This window comes from Odontomachus brunneus, unplaced genomic scaffold, assembly GCF_010583005.1.
Source record: "Odontomachus brunneus isolate Ranch 3 - 2012 unplaced genomic scaffold, Obru_v1 Obru_scaffold_017, whole genome shotgun sequence".
Lineage (NCBI taxonomy): Eukaryota > Metazoa > Arthropoda > Insecta > Hymenoptera > Formicidae > Odontomachus > Odontomachus brunneus.
Window position 1 is genome coordinate 1,152,605 of NW_022639467.1, and position 12,179 is coordinate 1,164,783.

A 12,179-nucleotide genomic window follows, 5' to 3' on the forward strand; every position below is an offset into this window, starting at 1 on the left:
ATATATATATATATATATATATATATATATATATATATATATATATATATATATATATATATCAGTGGAATGGTATTTTTCTGTGTGTTGAATATATATCTATATTTTTAACTGTTCGAGTCATAGTACAATAATTTGGTGAGTCATAAAGTCTGTGAATAGTGATTTTAATACTTTATTTAAAATGTGTATATATATATATATATATATATATATAACACATACATTTATATATTTACGCACTAATAATTGTGCTTATATTTTATTATTGCAATCTTGGCAATCTTGCGTTAAAAACATACATCTTGCGTTTAAGGAAGCACTGTCGTAAATTTTCAATTCGATTTAATTTGATGCAACTTATAGCGAATCAATACCATAAACGTGACGCTATATGTGCGTACTTAATGATTTATTTTTTACGTATATTTGCTTACGCCATTTTTTTAAGCCACACTGTTGTTCTATACTTACAATTGGTTTTTAATTGTCAATTTGGTAATGAGTTTTCGTACAGAAAAATTTAATTAAAAGATTTTTTAAGTTATATTATAATGATTGGCATGTTCAACACGTATTTTCAAGTGTTCACTTTTCAGGTATTTTGCGGTACAAAGTGGACTTTCAAAGCATGCAGCTGGAAGATACCGAAATCGATAGCTTTGATTTGGACGACTACTAAGTCCATGACACAACCGACATTTGGTTCTTTTATCTTCGAGGAAAAAGCCAGGAGAAGCATGCAGTGTGTGCGGTCTCTCTTGGTGCAGCAAGAGAGAAGCATAGACGGGCACGTTTCGAAATTCATCATACAATGCAGCAACAACAACGTACGATATCAACACGAAATTATTATCTAGAATTTACCGAGCATCAAGCAGATCGATTATACGAAAGAGTGGAGCACAGCATACGGCAGGAGCATATCGCGGCTCAGCACCGCCGTATCTACGGGAAAAAGAAATAAATTAAAAGAAAAAAAAAACAAACAAGAAATAAAGGGCATCTCGAAGACTGTGACACTTAATTAAGCCAGCTTGATACCTGCCTACTCTCATCTAACATTTTACCACCCTTGTATTACGATTATGGTCCTCAATTATTCACGTGGATTCGTTTAAAACCAACCTACACACGCGCTCTACAGTGCCGAAATAAAAGAAAATATTGTACAGTGTATGTACGTGGTTCGGTCGTAATTTTATATTAAATTGATGTTTGTCATCTTTACCATAGATTTTATGAGGAATGAGTATTTGAACTACACAAGAGCGGATGTAGCGTTATTTTTGTTCAGATACAATCATGAAAGAGCTGTAATAAACTGATTATTATGAACATACAATTGCATTTGTATCGTGCATTCTGACACCGGTTTGCAAAATTCACGCGGACATACTAAACGGAGAGCGTTCTGTAAATAGATGTCAATTTTTAAAAGCGGCGCAGTTGCCTTAGGACATAAGTTGAGATCGTCGTCGACGATCCACGGAGTAAATGAAGTATTTCCGTCTTATGCAGTGATACATATACTTGTAAATGTAGGGGCATACAATTTCCACGCGATCCCACGTTGCTCCGTTGCTGGCTCTCGGCTCTTAGATTTTGTACATTCACACAACTGTACATAAGAGGCGCTTTGCAAAAAGGAGAACAAAAAGAGATGTATCGAGAGGTAACTTTTTCCATTGTTATAATAGTGGTGCACCTCACAGTGAAGAGAAAAAGATATTCCCCGCGATATTTAAACGGCAGTTACTGAAAGAGATATTACGAAATTATTTTAACACTGTTAATTTAACTTGCTTGTTCGTACGATGCCTTTGTAATAAACGACGCAATGTATGTATAAATGTGGAAAGAGTGTAACGTGCAATTTTGGTGAAGTATTCTTTAACGGAAGAACGTATGCTGTACAGAAAGGCGAAGATTCTCGCGAATGCTATGATTCTCTTGTCGAAAGGAAGAAAAGTAAGAAGAACAGTGTATTATTGATCGATAATATATTTACGTAATTCATTATACGATATTCTGATGTACACCTTGCAGAGACAAAAAACAGGCGCACAAGAGAACTTCATCAAAGTGGAACGTTCGAGATAGAGATAGATAGAGAGAAAGAGAGATAAATAGAAAGCGAGAAGTCTGACTTGTGGTATGTGCACAACGAATTTCAGAACGTGATGGCTTGAAGTATTGTATCTGTGTATTGTCTCTCAAGATACCGAGATGTTAATTGCCGGCTTAACGTTTCTTCAAATTTTTATATGTAAACATCTTCTCACTAGGAGTCTTTAGATAGTTATTTATTTCTACACATCGGTGCGACTACGTTTCTGCTTAGCGGAACATTGATTTAAGTATGCAAGATAGTGCATTAAGAAACTCGATGAATATCAATGAGTGAAAGAGAGGGAGAGAGTGTGTGAGAAAAGAAAGATGAAAAGAGAGTGAGAGAGCGAGTGAAAGAAAGAGAGAGAATAGGAGAAGCCTTGTAATCTTTGTCTTAAAGTAAGGGTACACGGAAATGTCGTCCACGCGAGTTGGTTTTTGAATTGAATCAATGACGTACTTAGATTATGGCTTGCCTATGATCTCTATAAGCATAGTTGTGTAATCTGCTATAACAACATATTCGTCATTGATATTTTATTTCCACACGTATTTTGCCACTAAAAATATGTCCTTTGATCGAGGCCGGTTGTTTCCTTGAACCGGTGGTTTCATTACGTTTCACGTATAACGTGAATTTGTAATCATTGTATCTATTTTATTCGGATCGATTTCTCAGGTCCATATTAACAATCGTTGATTGAAACTTATCTCGCGTGAGATACCTTAGATTTGAGTTCAGAGTTACATGCGAATCTTCTATTTATATCACAATATTATACTGCAAATACGCTATCATGATATTACAAATGTATCACATCACATGTGTATAATGTACTCAAGGGAAAAACTTTGATCTAACTTCTGAATACAGATCTGAGCATTTCTCACGTGAGGCAAGTATGAAGTAACGACCATTATCATGGACCTCGGAGTATAATTTTATTATAAATGTTCCGCGCGTTTTCATGTGTGTACGCCAGCACGACGTGTGTTTGTACGCTGTTCTAAAATGGGATCTGTTCTTCAGTGGATTACGAGTATACTTGGTATGAATCATAGCTAAAACGATCGGAAAAGAAATTGTCGGGTAGTGTCGCTGCTCATTTCCTGTGAGATCTATGCTCTGTCAGGTGACAAAGAGGGAGATTGAAATAATGTTCCAAAAAGAAACATTCCATACGCGCTTAATATGCATTAATATGAAACACTGCATGCAGAGATCGACTTCTTTTTTTTTAAACGCATTCTCACGTCAATTTTCACTGCGTTTACACAACTAATTCACATAATTATTACAGTTAGGCGATTTAATTGTGTGTATATTGTATACATACATATTTCATGTCACTTTGTCATGTAGTAACGTTTTAATTTGTCCGCTAAAAGATAAAAATTATACACAAGTGCACGCGCGAGAGCTACAAATCGATATTATCGCGGCGTGTTAAAAGAGATAAAATTCACGGATGACAAATTCATAAAAAAGAAACATTCGTGCGTTTGTCAAACAGGCATTATTTCTAATCTTCCTTTTCTCACGCATATTTTACTCGAAGTTTTATATACAAGGAAGAGTAACGTGTCATCGTAATATAAAAATGCCGAATAGAACTGGACAACCATAGGATATTAAACAGTACATGAGTGAAAAAATACAATCTATGTTTCTCATACAAACAAGATGGTCATTAGAGTCCGGAATTGTTACACTGGCATAACACACCTTACGGAGATCATACGATTTCATAAAATTACGATCAATAAATCTACTTTACTGGTTTTTTGACGTATCATCATACTCAAATTGAGCGTGTTTTTTAACATTGATCCGCGGTGGTTTATGTCAACGCGATGTTTCCGGACCCGAATCACAATTCTTCATATTTGGAAACTACCGACGTTTACCTTCAGGCAATTCGCGTTCCTATTTGTGAGAAGGGAGATGAACAGTTCTACTCTCGTGACGAGAAAAGTACCTCATATAAAATACAAAATATACAAGGAAGATAGTAACTCTCCTCAGCCTAAACGTAAACCTCAAACGAACGTAATTTAGCGAAGGAAGTCGAGATGGAAAATGACATAGTGATTTTTATACAATTGTTATACCTGGTTGTATCAGAACGTTTCTGCTCGCTGTATAAATCTCGGACGGAGGGAGAATCCGATGTATTTCGTTTCGGAAATGTGCAAGAAGGAAGCATTTCTTAGCATTTCTTTATATTTGTACATTTCATATACACTAAGGAAGGGAGAAGAAAAAGAAAATTGATGACGATTACTGACAATAAACAGAAAAATATATTAAATGAAAGGATTGTTTATAGATTTTAACATGTATAGGATACGTAAGAGTTAAGTAACAGTCTTATGCACGATCGATGAAAAGTTCTCTCAAAGAAAATTTCAGTTGACGATAATTAAATATATAATTAATTAGATCCAGAGTATCGACTCGCGAATGACTGCGCAACGTATTTGAGTTCATGATGCGCCGTTATCCTTGAATTTCTATATCATAACATAATCGTGTTAAAAATAATTCTGTTAATAGTCTATGCGACGTATTTTGGCGTCGATGTTGTGGCGCATTCCAGCGCTATTTGAATTCTTAGAAATTCTATGCACAAATACTCTATGTACGGTGTACCTGATGACAACATATAATACTCTCGTGTATGTATAGATTAGGCCAAATTAATCGAAAAAGTCCTTTACTATTCTGCAAACAACTGTGTAAATTGTTGAGTTATTAATTAAAGAAGATTTGTGAATAATTACGCATGATCGTTCACCAATCTTCTTTAATCAATAACCCAAAAATCGACGTGGTTATTTGCAAAATGATAAGGATTTTTCTATTCAGTTTGACTTGCTGTCAAGCACACGATGAGAGACGTCACCATAGATCATTTACGGTGTCGCGTGTTATCATTCACTACAATCTTCTTTAATCAATAACTCAAGATCTTATGCGGTTGTTTATAAAATGCTGGAGAATTTTTTGTTGAGTTTGAGCTAATCTACAAATACACGAGAATTTTATATGTGTTGTCAGAACCCCTGTATATCAGACACACACGTGAGCGTACGATGGAGTAGAAAGGCACCGCAGATTGCATCCCAGTCAATCTCGAATCTCTAATTTCTAAATTTTTGCATTGTCTCTCGCGCGTCTGCATGTCTTCAAGGTGTTCGAGAAAAAGCACCGACACGATGGAAAAATATTCCTAATAAAGAGAAACGGATGCATTGTGAGCAGATACGCTAATCCTCGTCCGGAACGAGGAGGTTGAGATTGTCGTTCTTCACCGCCGAGCCTATGAACTGTTCCTCGGCGCCGCGTATGGAGAGGCTCGCCGCGGCAATAACGGTTCGCCTCTCGTCCATCATCGCCGCCCTGGCCCAGCTAGAGCCGTTGCATTTACCGCAGGTGTGCGATGGCATACGGTACAAACTGACTGTCCTGTTGCCGCAATCGGCGCATTTGAAGAACCTTTTAACGGCGTCGACCACGCGCAACGAGTGCCGCTTCTCTTTGCACATGTCCGACGCCGAGAACGCCGTATATTTGCACGTCAGACACGTCACGGCTTTGCAGTTGACCTTGAAGGTGTTCATCATTTTCTCCTCCATTCGCTCCTTCGCCTCCAGCTTGTCAAAGTACTTCTCCTTCTCCTCGTCGTACGATTTCTCGATCAGGTCCGTGTGCGAGGACTTGACCGCCAATAACTCCTTGAATTTGTCGTTCATCTTCGTTCTCTTCGTGTTCCGTTCCTCCCGTTCGTTATCTTCCCGCTGACGCTTCGCGCTCTTCTCGAGCTTCTCCTGCGAACTCGCGCGAACCTGATTCGGATCCTTCGCCGTGATCTTCCCGTGATCCTGCACCCACTTGATCGCGTTCATCTTGGCGCTGCGGATCTGTTGCTTGGTGATCGGTTCTGAAAAATCTATCATACCCTGTTTACATCCCATCCCCAATCGCGGGTTTGAACATAAAGATGCTAGAGAGATTTTCCTGTCCACTGAGTTGATTTTAGATTTGGTAGGTGTAGGATTGCATTCCTTCTGTTGCACAGAAGGACTGGGGCACAGAACCGGCCCGTTCGTCGATGACTGTACCATTATCTGCTTCGGTGCCTGCCAGCCTCTCAATTTGTTGAGTCGCTCGTGGTCCAGTTTGGATTGCTTGTTCGTCAGTTCGACGGCTATCCCCTTTTTCTTAATATCTGCGTTGACCTCAGATTTACGGTCGTCCTTTGCTTTCTTGGCAGTGCTACCTGAAGCTACTCCAGCCAGCATTTCCAGACGCGCGCGGTCTTTCTCGTACAACTGCTCATTACGTTTCGCAAACACCGGCACGAACGGTGCCATTCCGTTGTAAGGTTGACGCATGTTTTGCTTGTTCATGCGTTTCAACGCGTCGCCAGTGAAACCGTGACCGTTGTTACTCGACAGCAGGTCCGCACGTCGTGAGCATTTCTTGTATTCCTGCTTGACGTGGTAGATGCAGTACTCGCATCGACTGATATTCACCACCGCGGTGCACGCATCGCCATTCTTCTTCACCGATTTGCATTTACCCATGTCTTTAGATCGGCCGAGAATCATCATTTTCTGAGGATTGTCGATCGACAGTGTCGCCTGATCGACGTTATCCTTGCTCTCGAGCACGTTCGGATTGAGGATACTTATGACGCTGCCGGTGATAGTCTTCCACAGTTGTTTGTATGCGTTGCTGAACAAGAAGACGGTCACGGTCTTCAGATCGTCAGATAGGTCGCTTATCTTCCAGATGCAATAAGATGTACCCTTCTGCGAGGTCTTTGTGTCTGATTTGTTAATTAATACCCCGGCGATCACCCAGTCGTTGTGCACATTATCCGAAATGATGTGGTTCTTTACTCTGGATATTGTAACAGCTATCTTGCCTTCCATACGTTCTTTCAATTCAGATGAGGATACAAGTGGGCTAACGATTCTTATTCCAAAGAAAGGATCACTGTACACGTCTTTAGGTACTAAAATATCATTTTTGTTGCTTTTTATAGCATTGTTAAAGTTAAAAGTCTTATTGTTGTTACTATTCGTAAAAATCTTATCATTGTTCTGTGATAGCTTTATTGGCTGCTCAAGTTTGGCCACAGAATGTCCTTTCAATAGCTGCTTTATATTACGTCCATAATTAGAATACTTTTGCTCCTCAAAATAACGTTTATCCTCATCATCTGAAGAATCCAGCTTGTCGTCATAAATTTCACTGATGACCTTCTCATTAGTTGGTTTATCTTCATTGTCTGTATTACTAGGTGCAGAATCTAAAAAACTAAATTGCAATTCTGTCAAAGTTCTCTTTGTTTCAGATAGTTTTGGCTGTTCAGACTGCTCAGGTTGTTCAGGCTGTTCAATCTCCTCGATATCATTTGACATAAGATTATTTAAAATATCTAGATCAGTATCGCTGTCCTCGTGTTCCATTGTAAAACGCTATAATAAAAAATATTTTTGATTTAGAAATATATCTGATTAATTTATATATAAAGGATACATAATACTTAATTTTATATATTATTATGTACAAAAATATATAAGGAAATATTAGATGTTTATTAGCACTAGTGGTGATAGTAATTATAAGAGAGTTTATTTTCCTTGTTTATATTATAGTATATTATAGTAGTATTATAATATATATCAAAATATGATTTAGGAAAGAAAGCTACAGATTTTCATATACTTGGAAAGGTATAGTGGTGTCAGATAAAGTTAATTTGATCAATCAATAAATTGTTAGAACTGATGTGTAGTAGTCACTTAATACTGAAACTTATATAGAAAAGTTTCTCTCTGAGTTCATCATTATGAGTTAGAAAGTGATAAAAACGCTTGAACAAATTTTGTTTTGTTAAATTTGTCATCAATTCATTATATGGCTTTTATGATAGATAATTGATGCCTAACTCACCTTAACCTTATTCAACGTTTATTTTTATACGTCACAATACGAGCGCAGCTTGGTAAAAATATTTATTAATATCATAAAAATCATTTACACATAAACGTTTCTGAATCACAGATAATGTCATACATTATTCGATACTTTTCACAGACAATATATTATATCAACAACTATTTACATGATAGGTTATGCTGGCATTTACCCGCCAATTTCCAGCAGATAAGAGAGAAGGAGAATCGTCGATTTGTCATCTCCATTGCACTTTTTACACTTTACTTTCACATAAGTTCACGATGTATTGTCATCTAGTTTGTGAATATTCTTTGTGGTGTAAAAATACCAAATGTTTATATACGAATCATAACTCCATCAGAATATATTTTTTTCTGATTGAGGTTATTTTTCTCATAAAACGACATGATTAATTTCAATATTGCCGATACTAGAATTATCTCAAGTACTTCGAGCATTTTGTAATGCGCGCGGTTTCGAAAAATGGACGCCTTACTGTGATTGGCCGCTTGACATATGTACTTCGATAATCGCAATCGTCGTCTGCGGCTAAGTTCACTTATAGAACGGGAAAGGACACGGTTGTTCGCACGCGGGAAATCGCTCCGTATTTTCCACATTTTTGGCTGGCTACAGGTGAGTCTCGCGCACGAGACATCGTCGGAAGTGCCGAAAGTGAGTTTCGCGCGTTTGTCGTATGGAGATATCACCTAACAGTCGTCTGGTCAAGCAAGGTATCCCGCGTTCGTAGAGACATGGCAGTTGGAGATCCAAATCGCTGCCCAGCCTCCGAGTTGCTGCCGAGGGCGAGTCTCGCGCGCGGAATATCGTCGAAAGTATATTCTGCGCGTGATGTGTGATGCGATATCGTGAGAATGGGAAGCGAGCATCTCTCTTGGGATCATCGGGAGCATCGCGATTGAGATATTGGGCATTCAAATGGCTGCGATTTGCCGCTGAAGGAGCGTCGGTAAGTGTCGATAAAACAGAGCCTGCGACAAGTCAGTATACCTGCGACCTCACGTGTTGACTTTTCTATTCCTCGCGCGAATTTAAATCTGTGTTATGCTGGCAACCAATATTCATATTTATAACGAGGTCTTAATTTTCTTCAAGTGAGGTTAGTTTAGGCATCGAAATACTATTCAAGATCGACGGTCTTACAGAAGTTCGCGTGACTGACAGTATTTCGACAGTTAATCTACGATGCAGTAGCAATCTTATGATTTGTTATTATTTCGCGATGTCTTACAGATGTGCACACATATCTACACAACATCTCTGAATGGTAATAAATCATAAAATTGAGGTACCGCCTTCTAGGTTAATCGTTCAGGTATTTATATTGCGATGGTTGGAACAGTCGGTAATGTCAGTGTTCTTGAATTATCTCCTTAGATTATTTCTGAGTCACGCTGATAGTCACGAAAGTGGGAAGTAGAAAAATATTCATTAATAATTGAGTTCCAGAAATAACAACAATATCGCGGAAAATTATAAATTTAAAAATTGACTTTTGAGACGGATTCTTCACATTTTATATTTCTATGTCTGTGAAAGTGGCACTATATTTTTAAGAAAATTAATTTATTATCATAGTTTTGATTGCACTTCGACGAGTTTTAGAGTTTTAGATACAATTTAGAAATAGTTTTGCAGAAATGAAGTAAAAAAACTAATTTTGAAATTTAGAGGTGCTAAGTTCACAAAATGAAATCAGAAAAATGACAGTAACTTTTTAACGGTTGCACTAAATGGATTTCATCATTAGGATTTTTTATAGAACTCTTGAGGTGCTATCCAGAACTCCGGTCAGAACACCGGGATTGTTAAAAAAATTTTCACCTTCTCAGGAATTAGAAATTGTCACGAAACGTTTATTCTGAGAGGGTAAAATATTTGTTAACATTTCCGACGTTCCGAATGGAGTTTTGGTAATAATTCCAGCGTTCTGACCGGAGTTCTGGCAGCACCCCGAAGAGTTCTATCGATTATCATTAAGAATCTTCGAGCTGCAACCAATGAGAAAGTAGTCTTTCGAATATTCGGTTTCGTGAAATTTGCTAAGTCCCATACGAATAAATTTTTTTTCATATTTTCGGCGTTCTAACGGGAGTTCTGAATAGCACCTCGAGTTCTATAAAAAATTCTATAAAAAATGAAATCCATTTGGTACAACTGTTAAAAAGTTATTGTCATTTTTCTGATCTCATTTTGTGAATTTAGCACCCCCAAACTTCAAAATTAGTTTTTTTACTTTATTTCTGCAGAACTATTTCTAAACTTGTATCTAGAACTCTAAAACTCGTTGGGGGCAATCAGAACTATGATAATAAATTAATTTTTTTAAAAATGTGGTGCCACCTTTACAGACATTATATTTCCTTTGCATACAGTAGTAGTTTTTTGTCTTTTACATTATATATTTTACTTTGTTTAATTTATATATTACTTGTGGAAAGTTCATGTCTTAATTCATTTGATATGTGATTTATCATTTGATACCATTGTATTCTGGGTGCTCGAGAATCTTTGCTCAGCCCTGGTCCGCACTGCAGCGTGCACCAGTCGAACATAATCCCTGCTTTTAGGATTCGCACATGTAGCACGCGTGTCGATCTCTGTTCACTGTTAAATCGAAAAAAGTGGAATTGTGCCACAAAATATTCATATAAATCCGCGTCGTTTGTGCCACTTTCAGATCGAGTTCATTTAGTTCGGCTTAGTTCTGTTTTGTTCGCTTACACGCAACACTCCAGCATTCGCGTGTTATACCTCAACCGAAAACTATTATCGTTGAAAAAGATCGGTTGCCAGCAACCTGAAATCAATAATACTTTAAATTAATTACAAATAATTTGAAATCTGGTCTTATTTGTCACGGCAGTTGTGCGTCAATTTTCAGTCGCGTTTTTTTTCATAATAAAAATATATCTTAACGTAATTGTCGTGTGTGTTTGTGCGAGTGCAGTTATATGTGTGTGTGTGCACGGAAAAAAAGATTTGCTAATATATGGACAACTAAAAATATTAACTGCAGGAGCAAATTTTCTTGCTTTTATAGCAAAGTTATTTAGTTGTGATATATATATATATATATATATATATATATATATATATATATATATATAACTTTGCTATGAAAGGAAGAAAATTTGCTCCTTCAGTTAATATTTTTTGTTGTTTATATATTAGCAAATCTTTTCCGTATGTGTGTTTTCGATGCCTACTAATCAGTCATTGGAAAGGTGGAATCTAGTGAATTTTTTTCTTTTTTTTATTGTACTTTTATAATTTCGCAAATCTTATATAATTTCTTATGATTCTATGGAATATTAAGATTTAATAACAGAAAAACATTCTGAAAATATTACAAAGATTTAAAGAGAACAAAATGGGATGTGTAACGGATGAAAAATAATTTGCTGGCTCAACAAATTTTCTACTAGTCTAGCAAAATTTTTTCGTTATTATATGGACAGCAAAAATATTTGCTAAGAGTACTAATCACTATTTGCTAGATATAATTTGCTGAATCTATAAATTATTTTTCTATAAAAATCATGGATTTATATAAGCAGTTGCAGTTTTGCTCCGATAGTAAATAAATTTGTTAAGGATACATTATTTTGCATCAATAGCAAATTAATATGATTCTTAGGATAAATACACTCAAAAAATTTTTTTAGCTTGGTAACGAAACTACTCCTGTTCTGATAATGAATAATTTGTAAAATTAGTCAACTAAATTTTTTTGATGTCACTACGAATATGCAGTAGCAACGACGATTTTGCTAAAATTATTTTTCTCTGCGTGGAATCTCTCAAAGTCTACTTTTCCGACAACAAGTTAATCTGCCCTACATAGAGTATTGATAATTTGTACACAATTAAATTTAGGTATGTTTATTTATCTCGGGGATACACAGTGTAATACCGTCATTATGATTTTTTTCTTTTTACTATTAACTCGCGTGTAGTTTCTGAATTAGCACAATCGATGCACCACAGTGATGTATATATATCGAAATATAATAATTTAATTTATTCCTGACCAGATACTTAACGCTCCAATAATAATTAATGGAAATAC

At 36.5% G+C, this 12,179-nt stretch overlaps 2 protein-coding genes across 4 annotated transcripts in view; one reads left to right on the forward strand and one right to left on the reverse strand.

Moving 5' to 3' along the window:
- LOC116841635 (eukaryotic peptide chain release factor subunit 1) overlaps positions 1 to 2,655 on the forward strand; it is a 12,581-nt gene extending 9,926 nt beyond the window's left edge. For all 3 annotated transcript variants that reach the window (XM_032809802.1, XM_032809800.1, XM_032809799.1), the window contains one exon: positions 600 to 2,655. Coding sequence is in view for 1 of the 3 variants with exons in the window: in XM_032809799.1 (XP_032665690.1) it covers positions 600 to 682 (83 nt within the window). In the remaining 2 variants the exon portion in view is untranslated. The remainder of the gene's footprint in view (positions 1 to 599) is intronic.
- A 1,738-nt stretch (positions 2,656 to 4,393) lies between these two features.
- Positions 4,394 to 8,577, reverse strand: LOC116841634 (protein MCM10 homolog). Its single transcript, XM_032809798.1, has 2 exons — positions 8,081 to 8,577; positions 4,394 to 7,602 (listed from the first exon to the last, which is right to left on the reverse strand). The coding sequence occupies exon 2, from the start codon at positions 7,591 to 7,593 to the stop codon at positions 5,383 to 5,385; it is 2,211 nt and encodes a 736-aa protein (XP_032665689.1). The 5' UTR covers positions 7,594 to 7,602; positions 8,081 to 8,577; the 3' UTR covers positions 4,394 to 5,382.
- Between the last annotated feature and the right edge of the window lie 3,602 nt (positions 8,578 to 12,179).

Bases quoted from the DNA above. Each gene is read 5' to 3' on its own strand.
- LOC116841634 (XM_032809798.1), bottom strand. From the start codon at position 7,593: ATGGAACACGAGGACAGCGATACTGATCTAGATATTTTAAATAATCTT.